This window comes from Panthera leo, chromosome A3 (genome assembly GCF_018350215.1).
Source record: "Panthera leo isolate Ple1 chromosome A3, P.leo_Ple1_pat1.1, whole genome shotgun sequence".
NCBI classification, from domain to species: Eukaryota; Metazoa; Chordata; class Mammalia; order Carnivora; family Felidae; genus Panthera; species Panthera leo.
The window spans coordinates 120,948,858-120,965,003 of NC_056681.1; the positions used below are offsets into that span (position 1 = coordinate 120,948,858).

Sequence of the window (16,146 nt, forward strand, 5' to 3'; positions counted from 1 at the left end):
AGCAAACAGGAAGAACCTTTTACCCAATGAATAGTTCGCTCTCTATCGCTAATGTACCAAGCATTTGGTGAAATTAACATAATTTCTCTTTTACTGGAGAGCTTTTCATATTCTCTTAATTCTTGAAAGTTAAATCACAAATTTAATATTTTGTGTTCAGCTTTTTGTATTAATTCTTCCGCGGGCGGGGGCCCGCAGTGATAAAGGAGACTCCTACGTGAAAGAAGTCATTCTTTGTGACTCCGCCTTACATCTGGCAAAGGTTATAGAAAACAACCCTTTCTTGCTTTGTTTAAAGACACAGCGGTCTAGCGTTTGTTCTTTCTTCAACTTACCATGTGCCAGAAGCCGCACAGATCTAATTTACCATAGTCTCATTTTCACAGGCACGAAAAGTGCGACTCAAGTTCGGTGTCCTGCCTCGGGTACCTCTGGGATTCCAACTCAGGTCACCGCGCCCTCGTCCTCCCCTGTCCCCGCGTATCCCCCCGCCTTTGCCGGTCGTTCCTGGCTGTATCCAAGCCACCTGGAGCGATGGTGGAGATACTAGGGTATTCTGGCCTCGCAGGGCGTGAGAGTCCCAGGGTCAACTCCAGCGCTCTAGCTCGTTCCGCGCCGTTTCTGGTTATTCCCATCCCCCTCCTAGACTCGGGGCCAGACCTATGAACCATAGAGCTCACATAGCCCAGAGCGTCCCTTGCCCCCCCCGCCCCCGCCGCCGCCGAGCGCTGACGCCGCGCCGCTGGGCGGGGCCTGCTGGAGGGGCGGAGGGAGAGGAGGGGGAGCGGACAGGAGAAGGGCTGGCCGACCCTGCAGCGCCCCGCAGCGGCCACGGCCGGAAGCGGTCTCGTCGGCCCTGCGGCGCTGGATCCCTGACGCACGGAGCTCGAGAGCGAGAACGAGAGAGAAAGGGGCAGAAATGGCGGCTCCGCTCGGCTCCCGCTGAGGAGGGCGAAGCCGGTGGAGGGTCTGAGCTGTCGGCCTGGAGTATCGCTCCCGCCTCCCGCTTTCTGCCTTCTCACGCCTACTTCCCTTCGTCTGCCCTACTCTCGCCTGTCCTCCTCTGCGCTCCGCAGAGTCCGGGTCGGCTCGTCTCTCCCGGCCCGGCTTCACTGGCCCTGACTGCCCGGCCGGCGGGCCGGCCTTCCTCGGCTCTCCCAGGCGCGGCGGGCGCTGTGTGGACCCCGTCCTCCTGGCTGGACCATGGTGAACACCCGGAAGAGCTCTCTGCGTCTTCTCGGGTCCAAGTCGCCTGGGCCTGGGCCTGGGCCTGGGGCCGGAGCAGAGCCTGGGGCGACCGGAGGCAGCAGCCATTTCATCTCCTCTCGGACCCGCTCCTCCAAGACCCGCGCTGCCAGCTGCCCCGGCGCCAAGGCCGGGGGAAGCGGTGGTGCCGGCGTCGCTCTGGAAGAGGCCCGGGTAAGAGCGCGGCGGCCCGAGTCCGGAGGCTTCCGAGTGCCGGCCCGGCCGCCGGGGCTTTGTCTGGCCGGGTTACGGCAGGAAGCCTCCAGTGGAGACCGCTTGGGCGGCTGGGGACCGGGTCTGCGGGTGCGGTGAAGGATGGTACCCGGCTAGGTAGGGCTGCGATAGCTTTGCTGCTCTGGCTCTTTTGTGTGAAGAACAGGACTGGGTTCTGGGGGAGAGGGCTCTGGGGGGGGGGGGGGGGGGTCTTTTCGGGGACATTGGAACAGTCTGGTTTCCGTGTCCTTGCCCTGCCTTAGAGGGGAATTCTAGGGGAGCAAGAGCGAAAGGCCGGAGTCCCCGGGTGGAAGGGCTGGGAGAAGAGAAGTGAAAGTTTTCTGCGGTGTCAAACCCTTCTCGTAAGTGTGTCAGCTCCTGCCGGTGTCTAACTCCAGCTTACTCTCAAACTGTTTGGGGGTGGTTCAAGTTGGTGAGGAAGTGAACGGAGAGCTCCAGTTGGCAGCCAGGCAGGGATGCTGAAAAAAGTTTGTAGCGGCTCTGACACCAACTTTAAAAACAAAATCAACGCTATCGCCTCTCCAGGCAGGAGAGATCGAGCATGATTTTGTAGCTGGAGAATCAGCCAGCCAGCTAACCCAGGTTCTAGTAGGGACCTGGTAGAGCTTTCAAGTCACAAAAGGGGCATGTCGAATGTTTTGGAGAGTAGACACTGTTTCCAAATTGTATGGTTTCTTGGATGTGTGCGTTTTTGTTATGGGAATAGTTGATTAGAAGGTGAATTAACACCATCGTTGTCACACTGTTGCCAACACATTTGAAGAAGGCTGGTGATTTAGGTTTTTTAAAAAGTGGTTGAAAGATCTTGAGATTTCATTATAGTATAAAACTCTAAGCTAAGCACTTGTTTTAGCACTTTAAGGGAATTGATAAGTTTGTGTTACAAGATTGGTTATGAATTCAGAAAAGAGTATTGCTTCTGTCTAGCAAGAGGGTAATTTAACCAAGAGTAATTTGGCTGGGAATTGCTATTCATTTAAAATGCTCCTTTAAACCCACACCATTTTGCTATTCTTGTGGGAGGGAAGCAATATTTTATTTTCTATGGGGTCTACAAGATTATGGTTTGTGTGTGCTTTTTCTCTGTGTGTCATACTGTTCTGACACTGATCGGAATGAATCGAGGCAAATACAACAGATATATTTTACCAAAATGTATTTATTGTATCTTTGAAAATATATTCGGCTTTTATTTTGCTAAGATAAAAATGTTTTGAAAACTGTCTTGTTAGTAGACTGTTTTGGGGTTAACAGATCTCTTAGGTTAAAATATGAAAGCTAGATCTTAAAGTTGTGCAAACTAGAATAATTTTTCTGAAAACTTGGCTTTTTGTAGAGATTATTCCAAACGTGTACAGACTTACTGACTTTTTGAAGCTAACATTTATTTTAAAATAAAAGTAAATTTAAGAAAGGTCTGTTCTCTATACCTAAGTTCAAATAAAATGTTTAGTGTACTATTTAATTGTAGTATAATGGTATGAATGCCCAGTCTATTAGAGCAGTGTCTAATTCATCTGAAGCAATTAGCTCATCTGTCACTGATCAGTTTGTGGTCCCATTTTGGAATTCATGCATAGCATGCTGTCCTTATCCCCTGAAGAATAAGGTGAAGTAATTTGTCAAGCAGCTGTTATGGAGATGTTAAAAGGCAAGGAATCAATAATCTAATGTAGAAATGAACATTTGGTAGCTTTTAAATTGCTGGAGGAATGAAAGATATTAGAGCTTTTTCTAGAAGGAGGCTGATGAAACTTTGTTTCAGGGATCCTTTTAGAATGTTTTAAAAGGTCATAAATAATACGCTAATGAAGATTTACTTTAAAATGTTTGTTTTTCAGTTTTAAGAAGACTTGTCTTCTGGCTGTAGTAGGTGATAGAATGCTCTAATGGCTTTCTCTGAGAAATGTAAAGGATTTTCTAATCCTATATTGTGATTGATCCTTTAAAAGAGGAAAGTTATAATTCTGAATTTGTTAAGCTTATGGACTGTATATTTATGAAGAAATTTGTGTATTTTTCGTTGCTGTATATTTCTCAAATGGGTTGATTTGGGTCTGGTAAACTCTTCCTCTCAAGTTGGTTTTATGAATTATAAGAATTTAGTACTCTTTCCAGTGTATTTAAGGGTACTCTCTCTCTGTCTGGAGTTTTAGATATTTGCTGGCATCTGTGAAGACTTGATGGAAAATGGGGTTGTTCATGCTGTTGCTTTAGGAGACTCTTTTTATTTTGGTAGGAAGAAATGATGTATTCTTTATAAGATACATAATTGAGGAGGTTCTTTTTCTGCTTTTGTGTGTTCTTTACGCTTGATGCTGATCTTCCCTCTTTCTGCCCCCCAGGATTCTTTTCTTTCTTTCTTTCTTTCTTTCTTTCTTTCTTTCTTTCTTTCTTTCTTCTTTTTTCTTTCTTTCTTTGTTTCTTTCAGTTCTTTCTTCCTTTCTTTCTAGAGAGAGAGCACAAGCAGGGGAGAGGGGCAGAGGGAGAGAGAATCCCAAGCAGTTTCATGCTCAGTGTAGAGCCTTGATGTGGGCTCAATCCTACGACCCTAGGATCATGACCCGCGCCAAAATCAATATTGGACCCTCAACTGACTAAACCACCCAGGCGTCCCTCTTTTTTAGATTTCATGGGTCGTGTCTACATATTTCATTTGCTTTAAAAAGCCATAGGACCTGAGCTGTGCGTATAGTTTGCCTTTCTCCCAAGTAGGTTATTGGAAGGATTTTCTTGAACCCACACTTTTTAAATGTCAAGCTGACTTCTGCTCTGTAGTGAGTTATAATTACTCTCGTTCCTGGCTTCTTTTGTTTGTTTAGTATATTTAAAGTTTGACCTCTTTTAGGTCAGTTAATCTGATGATCGGTAATTAGCCTTTGCTCCATCAAAGAGTTCCTCTCAGCGAACTAATAATTGTATTCACAGAATTGGAAAGCAGTTTTGAACAATATTTCAACTCTTTTTTCTATTAGGCTTGTTTGCTTTTGGCTTCATCACTAGCTTTTTGTGCTTTTTGAGAAGGTTTTATAGTATTCTTTGAGTCCACATCTTAGTTGAGAGGGTCAAAATAAATATTTTGAGTAACTTTATAGGTAAATTTGCTTTATCGTAATTTCATTAAAAAAAAATCCTTGGGTCCTTCTGTAGTATGCTCCTTTATCACCCTGTACTTATTCTTTTCCAACACTCGTGCATTTACCGATATACTACAACAGAGTGGCTGAAGTTGATGGTTAAACACAGAAAAGAAGTCTGAGAGTAAAATGTAATAACTTATAGGACTCTGAGATAAGTAGGGAAAAATACAAGTCCTTCAGAGTAGAGCAAGTTTTTCCTTATATGTATTATGGAAATGTAATACACATACGTATACATATGTGTGTGTATCTTGAGTAATGTGGTAAACAATATCCCTTCACAGCTTTGAACCAAGGTAGCTGTGGAGTTCATAGGATTATCTGTGGTAACCAATTGAAAATGCAACTTAAAACAAATCAATTACTGATCATTTCTGTAGTCCAGATATTCAAACTTGCAGTTAAAAAAATTTTTTTTTAAATGTTTATTTATTTTTGAGAGAGAAAGCCAAGTGGGGTAGGGGCAGAGAGAGAGGGAGACAGAGAATCTGGAGCAGGCTTCGTGCTGCCAGTGCAAAGCCGGACATGGGGCTGGAACCCATGAACTGTGAGCTCATGACCTGAGCTAAAGTCTAACTACCGCTCAATCCAGTGAGCCACCTAGGTACCCAAACTTGCAGTTTTTAAGGTCCTAGATGAAATTTACAACACCTGTAGAAGTGAAGGATGTTAATTTCTTAAGCTCTTTTCCGTGGCAGGTAGTCTTTGTGACCATTCTTTGATAGATCCTTGAGTGCTTGTCTCTTAAATACCTAATTATAGATAAACCTCTAGCCTCTGGAAACCAGCTGGACAGGTGATAGGATTACTACTTGTTAGAAGAACTAAGGACCAGACCAGCGACTTCAGCTGGATTGATTTGTTGATATTTGGGGTTTTGGTCTTATATTGGGAGTATATTTGTTATGCCTTCCTGCTAGGGAAGGATTTTGTGAAAAGTGAGTTATTGAGTAAAAGGGATTTGGGATTTTTGGATAAACAGTTGTATGAACGTACAAAGGGGAAAAATCATACATTGAATGTTTGCTTACCATACATAAAAACAAGAAAATTTTCCTCTAGACTCTAGACTAGAAGATCAAATAGGTAGTAAGTGATAATAAGTAGATAATAAGTAGATTTAATATTTAAATTTAGTTCTTTCTTCTCTGCTTGTATATTTTACTATCACATCTGTATTTATCACTACTTTTTGTTGCTGTGCAAGCAGTAGTTTCCACAAATATCTGAAAAGGAAAGAAGGCAGCTATTGTACAGTCAGGAAATACTCTATATACTGTGTATAGACAGATTTTTACTAGACTATCTGGAGTTGTGCCTAGGATTGTATTGGGACTGAAAGTGGGAACAGTAGCCTGTAGGGATGTGAAATACAGGATAGCGATTTTCAGTGATTGTTTGCTACCTGATTTCAGGGAGTGGTTGTAGGAAGAGGAGCAGACATGTTGTTCAGAGATCATTTTGCAATATTGTAAAGATGACTTGGAGAAAAAAATCCCTGTGGAGTAAGTCTAGGGCATTGTGGTGGTCTGCATTAGAGGTGTACTTGGGCTGCCATCTTTCCCTTCCGCTTGGCAATATTTATCAGTGTGTACATTTTTTTCTTTGTTAAAAAAACGTTTACTTATTTTTGAGAGAGAGAAAGTGCGCAGGCATGAGAGCAAGTGAGGGGCAGAGAGAGGGAGAGAGAGAGAATCCCAAGCAGGCTCTACGCTGTCAGCACGGAGCCCACCGTCGGTCTTGAACTCGCAAACCATGAGATCTTGACCTGAGCCAAAGTTGAATGCTCAAACGACTGAGCCACCCAGGCGGCCCATACATTTTCTTTCATGCTCTGAGAATCTATTTTGGAGGTACATGTTTTCCCTTTGAAAAAATGTTTCATGTTTTAAAACCTCTTGAAGAGACATTATATGGCATATCTATAAATGATGATACATACTAGTGAATGAAACACATTTAGCATTATTAGTGTTTGTATTCTAGGACCCAAATTAGGATCTTTGAGCCAGGGGTGCTTCACATAACCATAAAATGATATGCTCTCTGATCTTGTGAGATAAGAACTTGGAGATCATTCAATCTGACTTTTGGTAGTGGGACTTGCTTACTCCTTTGTTTTTGCATTTAATCAATCCATGTTTATGACACACCTACCACATTAAAATGTAAGTGCATTATGGGCAAGAAGTTTTGCCTCTTTGGTTCACTGTTAATAGGGCTGCCATATTGCAAAAAGTCAAGAAGGCACCATTCACACTACAGTCTATGTGAAGGGTACCCCCCCGGAGTTGTGCAGTGCAGTCTTTTTGTTATATGCTGTGGTTAACCTCCTCATGCTGTTAATATTTTTTGCCCGTTTTTCTGCTTTCTACTAAAGTTAACTTTTCTTGTTTTCCAAAAGTATCAGTGATCGGTAGCTTTTAACCTTCTTTGTGTCGTAGTGAGGGATACTGTTTAAATTATGATTCTTTTCACATGCTTGATTTTTCCTATTTAGATCTTTGATTTATAACCTATTGTTTATAGTGCTACTTGCTAATATCTATATTGCTTTATTGCTAATATGCTATCTTGCTAATATAGTGCTGTATGCTAAGTTCCTGTATATGTTCTGCTCTCATATTTTTGTTGGCCTGTTCTGGTGTCAGTACCATACTGTTTTTAGGACTAGTTTAGGAATATATCTTAATATTCTAAAAGACAAGTTCCTTCTCTTTGTTATTTTCAAAGTTAACTTAAATTTTCAAGGATCTTCATTCTTTTCATAAACATTTCCAGTTAAGATTAGAATTCCTCAAAAGATCCAGCTAGAATTTTAATTAGGAAATTATTTGAATTCCAAGATTAATTTACAGAGAATTGACACCTTTATAATAAATCCAAGAGCAAGGAACATTACTCACATAACCTAGTATGGAATTAGATGCTTTTTCTTGTGACCTAATACACTGTCAGTTTTGGTAAGTGTTATTTGCTTAAGAAAAATGCATATTTTGTATTTGGTGTAGAAAAATATATATGATGGAAAACATTAGGAGATGGGAAACATTATAGTGTGGATTTATTGATTATTTAGATACTTAAATCTCTTGTTCCATATTAAGATTCTACCTAAGTTTTTGTTCAAATCCTGATGTATATATGTATGCGTGTGTATACATATGTGTATACATACGTATGTATGTATCTGTGTGCATATACATAGGTATACAAATATGTGTATGTATATGTAAAGTTCTTTTATTTTGAGACAGAGAATCCTAAGCAGGCTTCTCACTGGCAATGTGGAGCCAGATGTAGGGCCCAACCCATGAGCTGCAAGACCATGACCTGACCCGAAACCCAAGAGTCAAACGCCCAACTGACTGTGCCACCTAGCTACCCCTGTGTGTGTGTGTGTATATATATATATGTGTGTGTGTGTGTGTGTGTGTATTTATTTATTTAATTTTTAAAGTTTTTTTAGAGAGAATGCAAGTGGGGTAGGGGCACAGAGGGAGGAAGGGAGAGGGAGGGAGGGAGAGAGAATATCAATCCCAAGCAGGCTCTGCACTGCCATTGCAGAACCCATGCAGGGCTTGAACCCACAAACTGTGGGATCATAACCTGAGCCAAAGTCGGACGCCTAACCAACTGAACCACCCAGGCATCCCCTATATCTATACATATCTACATATATCCATAGATATATTTTAAGTAAGCTCTGCACCAACTTGGGGCTTGAGCTCACGACCTCAAGATCAAGGGTTGCATGCTCCACTGACTGAACCATCCAGGTGCCCCTCTTCTGATGATTTTATCTGTCTGTCTATCTATCTATCTATCTATCTATCTATCTATCTATCTATCTATCTAAAATGTTACTGAGTTTTGAGAGAGAGAGTGGGAGGAATGGAGGGGCAAAGAGAAAGGGAATCCCAAGCGGTCTCTGCACTGTCAGCCCATGAGATCATGACCTGAGGCAAAATCAAGATGGTGACCTGAGGAGAATTAAACCAACTAAGCCACACAGGTGCCCCATCTCTTCTGATTATTTTAAAGTTAAATATTCTGTGTGTGTGTGTGTGTGTGTGTGTGTGTGTGTGCGCTTAATTGCTCATAAGACCTAAATTTCTGTTTGTTGACTTCTGTTTTTTTTTCTTTAAAGCCACATACTATTTAACATTCTCTTATAATGTTCCACCTTCCTTCCTATGCTGTATTGTCTAGAATTTTAGTTCCGATATTTTTATGGATATAAGTACTTTGTCTTTTTCTTTAATTTGGAATTTTTTTTCCAGTAACAATAAATTTTTCTCAAGTACCGATATGATTACCTTTTTTTTTTCCTGATTTTTAAAATAGTCTCTTCACCCAGTGTGGAGTCCAGTGCGGGGCTTGAACTCATGACCCTGAGATCAAGACCTGAGCTAAGATCAAGAATTGGTCACTTAACCGACTGAGCCATTCAGGCGCCCCTGATGATCTTACTTTTTGTGTCTCATATTATTCTTTATTTTTCTTTTTTGTGAATATTTCCTCCAAGAATATTTTCAGTTTGGGACTTTTTGTAACAAACTTTCTGAGGCATTACATGGCTGAAAATGTTTTCATTATGTTCTTTCATTTAAATAAAATTGGCTGGATGTAAAATTGTAGGTCTAATACTTAAAGAATATGACTTTATTGTCATCTTGTATCTAGTGTTACTTTTGAAGTTTGATGTTGGTCCGATTCTTTTTCTTTTGTAGGTATTCTTTCTCTTTTGAAGCTTATAGGTTTTTTTTTTTTGTTTTTTGTTTTTAGGTCTTTGTTCATACATTTTGCTAATTTTAGGCTTGGGTTTTTCCTTTACCCTTTTTTGGCAATCTTCGCTCTTTTAGTTTGTGGTTTTTCATGTTTTTTAGTTTGAGGCCAGTTTATCATGTCATTTTATTTTATTTTAATTAGTTTATTTATTTTTAAGTAATCTCTACACCCAATGTGGGGCTCCAACTCATGACCCCAAGATCATGAGTTCATGCTCTTCTGAGCCCCCCAATTTATCATTTCTAATGATAATTTAAAATGATCGTTTCTTCCAATAATACTAATTTCTTGGGGCATCTGGGTGGCTCAGTTAGTTGTGTCTGACTCTTGGTTTCAGCTTAGGTCATGATCTCACGGTTTGTGGGTTTGAGCCCCATGTGGGGCTCTGTGCTGACAGTGTGGAGCCTGCTTGGGATTCTCTGTCTTCCTCTCACTCTGTCCCTCCCTTCCTCACATGTGCTCACTCTCTCTCTCAAAATAAATAAATAAACTTAAAAAAAATATTACTGCTCTCCCTTTTCATTCCTTATGGAACTCATAATATTCAGATGTTGACACCTAGAAAAATTTTATTCCTAAATTGATAATTAAACTATTTTTAAGCACTTTTGATGGTATGCTGGAGAAATTTACTGACAGTTACTTGACTAAACGAGAAACTGACGGTTACTTGAGTTATTTGGTGCTTCTTTCACCTGACTCTTGTTGCCTGTGTGTAAAGTGGCCCATTTGTTGGGATAAAGCCTTGAAGTTGCTTGATAAAAATTCATTTCCTTTACAACTTATTAACACCCTTTAACCAGAGCATACTTGAATACTCACACTTTGGATGAGTGTTGTGGTTGTGTACATGATTGTGCAAGTTAAGGGAAAGCTACTTTTGAAAAACCAAACCCCATTGCAGAGCTATACTTCCTTTTTAATGAATGACACCTTATAGAAGTTTTAAATGTATGTATAGAAACAGGTGAAGCTTCATCAACAGGTGTGCACAGATAAGATGGCGGCACAAATTCATGAACTGGTGGGTGGATTCTATGTTAAAAATTTGAAAATACTTTAAAATTTAGAATTTTTTAAATTTATTTTTTTAATCTTTATTTATTTTTGAGAGAGAGACACACACACAGAGAGTGCAAGTGGGGGAGGAGGACAGAGAGAGAGGGAGACACAGAATCCAGAGCAGGCTCCAGGCTCTGAGCTGTCAGCACAGAGCCTGATGCGGGGCTTGAACTCACAATCTGCGAGTTCATGACCTGAGCCGAAGTTGGATGCTAAATCGACTGAGTCACCCAGGCGCCCCTAAAATTTAGAATTTTAATTTAATTTTAATTTTTTAGTTTTTACTAAAAAATTATTCCAAATTTATTAGATGGAAGAATTGAGGGGAAGTGATAGTTGCTTAAGGGCATGCAGTTAATTATTCAGAAGCAGCATTTCAACTGAAAATGGGTATTTTTTTTTTTTGTAATCTATGCATCCAACTTGGGGCTTGAACTCATGACCCTGAGCTCAAGAGTCGCATGCATTTCTGACTGAACCAGGCAGGCACCCCAGGAAATTTTAAAAAATTCTTTGATATCTTTAATTGGGTAACACTGTGTACCAGATAGACAACTGAACATAAAGGGTACACAAGACGCATGACCTTGGATCTTTGGCAAAATATTTTATTTGTATTAAAATATATGAAGGGGTGCCTGGGTGGCTCAGTCGGTTGAGCGTCCAACTTCGGCTCAGGTCACGATCTCACGGTTCGTGAGTTCGAGCCCCGTGTCAGGCTCTGGGCTGATGGCTCAGAGCCTGGAGCCTGCTTCCGATTCTGCGTCCCCCTCTCTCTCTGCTCCTTCCCCATTCATGCTCCGTCTCTCTCTGTCTCAAAAATAAACATTAAAAAAAAAAATTAAAAAAAATACTTTAAAAAATATGAAATAAAAAATTATAAAATAAATATTTCAAACAATATGGAAGTACACAGGAAAAAAAATAAAAGACCTTCCCCTGTTCCCTAATTCCTACAGTTTGTTTTTCCTAGGAATAACCACTGTTAAAGTTTGTGTACATCTTTCCAGACCATTGCATATGTATTTATGGGTAACTTATATGTGTATATTTTACATATATGGAATTATAATCTATATGCTATTTATGATAGTAAACTATGTATTGTGTATATTCTTGCATATTCTTCTTGATAATTTTCTATTTTGTTGTGTTATTATACCATCACTTCTGTAGCTGTTCCCTATTAGTACACAAATTATCTCAATTTTTTTTGTTTTTTTAAATTTTTTAAAATGTTTGTTTATTTTTGAGAGAGAGAGAGAGTGGAGAAGTGGAGAGTGGAGAGAGTGGCAGAGAGAGAGAGGGAGGGAGACAGAGGGTCTAAAGCAGGCTCTGCACTGAGCAGAGAGCTGGATGTGGGGATCATACTCACAAACCGTGAGATCATGACCTGAGCTGGGGTCTCAGGCTCAACGGACTGAGCCACCCATGTGTCCCTCTATGTTTTTAATATTATAAAAGATGTAGCAGAAAATTACTTTTTTTTTTTTTTATGAAGTGGAATTACTTGGTTAAAGGTGTATGTATTTTAAATTTTTATAGGTTTTTCCATATTGTCCTCTAAACAGGCTAAAATCAATATGCACACCACTCCCCAATGCTCTCAGCACTCTTCTTATATACTTCTCACTGGGTAATTTGAGGAGTTAGGCTTTAACTTTCTTTTCTTTTTTTAAATTTTTTGTGTGTTTGCTTATTTTTGAGGCAGAGAGAGACAGCGTGAGCAGGGGAGGGGCAGAAAGAGGGGGAGACACAGAATCCGAAGCACGCTCCAGGCTCTGAGCTGTCAGCACAGGGCCCCAAATGGGGCTTGAACTCACAAACTGTGAGATCATGACCTGAGCCGAAGTCAGACACTTAACCTACTGAGCCACCTAGGTGCCCCTACTTTAACTTTCTTGAAGGGCAGAGATTATCTCATCATCAAGTATCTTTAGTATCTAACACAATAACAGGTGCTTAATAAATTTTGTTTGTGAAAAAGAATGAATCGCTAAAGGGAATTTAATAAGCTTATGGAATTATATTAATCCTAGAAAGCCAAGCAAGTATCCTTACTTTAGACTGTATCCACTGTCAGGCTGTAGGTTTAATATTTGTTACTTCTACTACCTCACTGGTTCTTCTAAATAATCTTAAGAGGTAAATGGTAGTTTTTAATTCAGTGGTAGTGCTGCAATATAAGACTGGTCCTGTCCAGTATTTAAATTTTGTGGCATTTTTCTGTACCCATGTCTCTCGTTTAAAGTATGTATTATTTTCAGATTGAAAATTATCTTCCAGGAAGAAAAATGCATTAAAACTTACAATAGATTGTTTTTGTCTTTTTACAGTTCCTCAGCTCACTTCTATATATTTTGTCTGTCTATTCTTTCACATATTCATTCTTGCTTAGAAATGTTAAACTAGTAAGCCATTGCTTTTGGGATGTTTGAGGAAAATGTAGGACCTTTTGTGTGCCTGAAGTTTGAGGACTTTGTAGAATAATATTGGCCCTAAGCAAATAAATAGCAGTGTGAGTTTTGTTTTCTGCAGTCATGGTAACTGCTGAAAGAAAAAGAAATTGACCGCACTTCTAAGCTTTCTCATGAAAGCAGGAGTACTTATTTTTTAAAAAGGTAGGGAAAAAGACTGTCTTACAAAGAAAACTGGAAAAGATTGATTGTACTCATATACTTTTTGATCTAACCTGGGCGATAATGTTCTTATTTTGTTTATGTTTTGTCTCTTTAAGGATCTTTTTCTCATCAGTCATCTTACTCTTTAAAATTTTATTTTATTCTCTTCTATGTGTCCTTCTATTTACAAGAAACCAGGTCATCTTATCCTTTTTTTTTTCTTTCTTTTAAAGTAGGCTTCATGCCCAGCTCAGAGTCCAATGCGGGGAGGTTGTGGCGGGGGTGGGGGAAGTGGGGGCTTGAAGAACCTTGAGATCAAGACCTGAGCTGAGATCAAGAGTTAGATGCTTACCTGACTGAGCCACCCAAGTCATCTTATCTGTTTAAAAAATAAAATTCTTAGGGTGCCTAGGAGGCTCAGTTGGTTAAACATCTGACTTCAGCCCAGGTCATAATCTCAGAACATACGGTTTCTGGGTTTGAGCCCCACATCAGGCTCTGCACTGACTGTGTGGAGCCTGCTTGGGATTCTCTCTTTCCCTCTCTCTCTGTCCCTGCCTCACTCATGCTTTCTCTCTCTCTCTCTCTCTCTCTCTCTCTCTCTCAAAAATACATAAATAAACCTTAAAAAAAGAAAAGCAAAAGAAAATTCTTGGGGTACCCGGCTGGCTTAGTTGGTAGAACATGTGACTCTTGATCTTGGGGTCATGGGTTCGAGCCCCATGTTGGGAGTAGAATGTACATGAGAAAAAAAATAAAGGGGGCATTTAAATAAAATAAAATTCTTCCCTGACTTCTTTGACTTTGTAACCTCTTTAGACTATTGTCTCTTCTTTCTTCACAGTGGCACTTCTTAACGAGAGTTGCTCATAGTTATCCCCTGTACTTTCTCACCAAGTACCCAGTTCTTCACCTAGCGATTTCCGCCCTGCATTTCACAGAAGTTGCCCTGTTAGAAGTTATAGTAACTTTTTTTTTTTCATGTTTATTTATTTTGAGAGAGAGAGCACATGTGTGTTTGGTAACAGAGAGGAAGAGAGAATCCCAAGCAGGTTCTGCATTGTCAGTGCAGAGCTGGAAGTGAGGCTCCATCTCACAGACCATTAGATCATGATGTCTTGAGCTGAAATCAAGAGTCACTTAACCAACTGAGCCACCCAGGTACCCCTATAGTGACCTTCTAATTACCAACCCACATTTTTTATCAGCTTTTCTCTCATTGAGTTGTTTCGGAACAAACTTCCACTCCCCAGTGTTTTTATTTCTTTTTTTTTTCTTTTTTTTTTTTTTTTTTTTAATGTTTATTTACTTTTGAGACAGAGAGAGACAGAGGATGAACGGGGGAGGGTCAGAGAGAGAGAGGGAGACACAGAATCTGAAACAGGCTCCAGGCTCCGAGCTGTCAGCACAGAGCCCGACGTGGGGCTCGAACTCACGAGCCGTGAGATCATGACCCGAGCCGAAGTCGGATGCTTAACCGACTGAGCCACCCAGGCGCCCCTCCAGTGTTTTTATTTCTATTTTATTATTATTTTTTTTTTTAGAGAGAGACAGAAAGCCTGAGCAGGGGAGAGGGGCAGAGAGAGAGAGAGAGAGAGAGAGAGAGAGAGAGGGAGAGAGAGAGGGAGAGTCCCAAGCAGACATCACATTCAGAATGGAGCTGGATGTGGGGCTTGATCCCACGACCCTGGGATCATGACCTGAGCTGAAATCAGGAGTCAGATGCTCAACTGACTTAGCCACCCAAGTTTGCCCTACCCCCCGTCCCCCCGCCCCCCCCCCACCCCCAAGCTGTTTTAGTAAAAGACTATATTTTTCATTAGTTTGTACAAGATCCTGTCTGCTCATTGCTTGAATATAGGCATTTTTTTTTTTTAACAGTTTACATTTATTTATTTTTAAGAAACAGAGTGAGACAAAGCATGACCGGGAGGGGCAGAGAGAGAAGGAGACACAGAATCTGAAGCAGGCTCCAGGCTCTAAGCAAGCGGTCAGCACAGAGCCTGATGCAGGGCTTGAACCCACGAACCGTGAGATCATGACCTGAGCCGAAGTCAGACGTTCAACCGACTGAGCCACCCAGGCGCCCCGAATATAGGCATTTTTTAAAGAGTTTTACTTCTGCCCTCTGTTTTTCATTCTGTATATTATCTATGATCCTTTTATTGCCATTTCATATCTATCCTCTAGTCCTCACCTCACTCTGTCTCAGAGCTGCATTTCCCACAGCCTGATACACCTCTCCCTAGATTTCTGGCTAGAATTCTAAACTTAACTTTTGAAATTAGAGTTCAGCATTATGCTTCTTCCTTTAACATCTGTCTCCCGGCTCCCCCCCACACTCACTGAAAAAAAATAACCACTTTTTACTAACCTGCAGTTACATTGTGTTTATTTGAATACTGGTGTCACTAATTTCTCAGTTACTCTACTTTCTGGAATCAATTTATTTTCTGCTTTCACAATTCTACACGAGGCCATCATCAAGACTCGAATTAATCTCATGGTCTGCTAATTCACTTACTTCCTTGACTGTCTCATTTTTTTTATTTTATTAAATTTTCTTTTTAAATGTTTAATTTTGAGAGAGAGAGAAAGACAGAGTGCAAGCTGAGGAGGAACGGAGAGAGATGAAGACTCAGAATCTGAAGTAGGCTCAGGCTCTGAGCCGTCAGCACAGAGCCCGATGTGGGGCTCGAACCCATGAACCGTGAGATCATGACCTGAGCTGAATGAAGTTGGATGTTTAACAGACTGAATACCCAGGCGCTCCATCATTTTTTTTTTTTTTTTAATGCTATACTTGGATATATTCTTTTTGTCTTTACATTAAAATCCTAGGTTCTAGATTTCTGACAAATTCTGATTTGGGCAGGAAGTCTTCCCTAAAAAGTAGAGCAGCATAAGTTCTCTGCTTTATTATTCTCAAATTCTTTTGCCTACTTTTATAAGATTTGTGGTAGAATAGTGGCAAGTATTTGTAGTAGCTGATGAGCACGACTAAAGAGCCTCAGACTCCAGGAGAACATGATTTTTGCTAACTGGAAAAATTT

The 16,146-nt window shown here is 40.6% G+C and overlaps 1 protein-coding gene across 4 annotated transcripts in view; it reads left to right on the top strand.

Annotated features, from left to right (window-relative positions):
* The first annotated feature begins 1,113 nt into the window (after window positions 1-1,113).
* The window catches only part of ATAD2B (ATPase family AAA domain containing 2B), a 167,095-nt gene continuing 152,062 nt past the window's right edge, over window positions 1,114-16,146 (top strand). For all 4 annotated transcript variants that reach the window (XM_042933579.1, XM_042933576.1, XM_042933577.1 and 1 more), the window contains exon 1: window positions 1,114-1,419. In XM_042933579.1, the coding sequence (XP_042789513.1) occupies window positions 1,204-1,419 (216 nt within the window). In that variant the 5' untranslated portion in view covers window positions 1,114-1,203. The remainder of the gene's footprint in view (window positions 1,420-16,146) is intronic.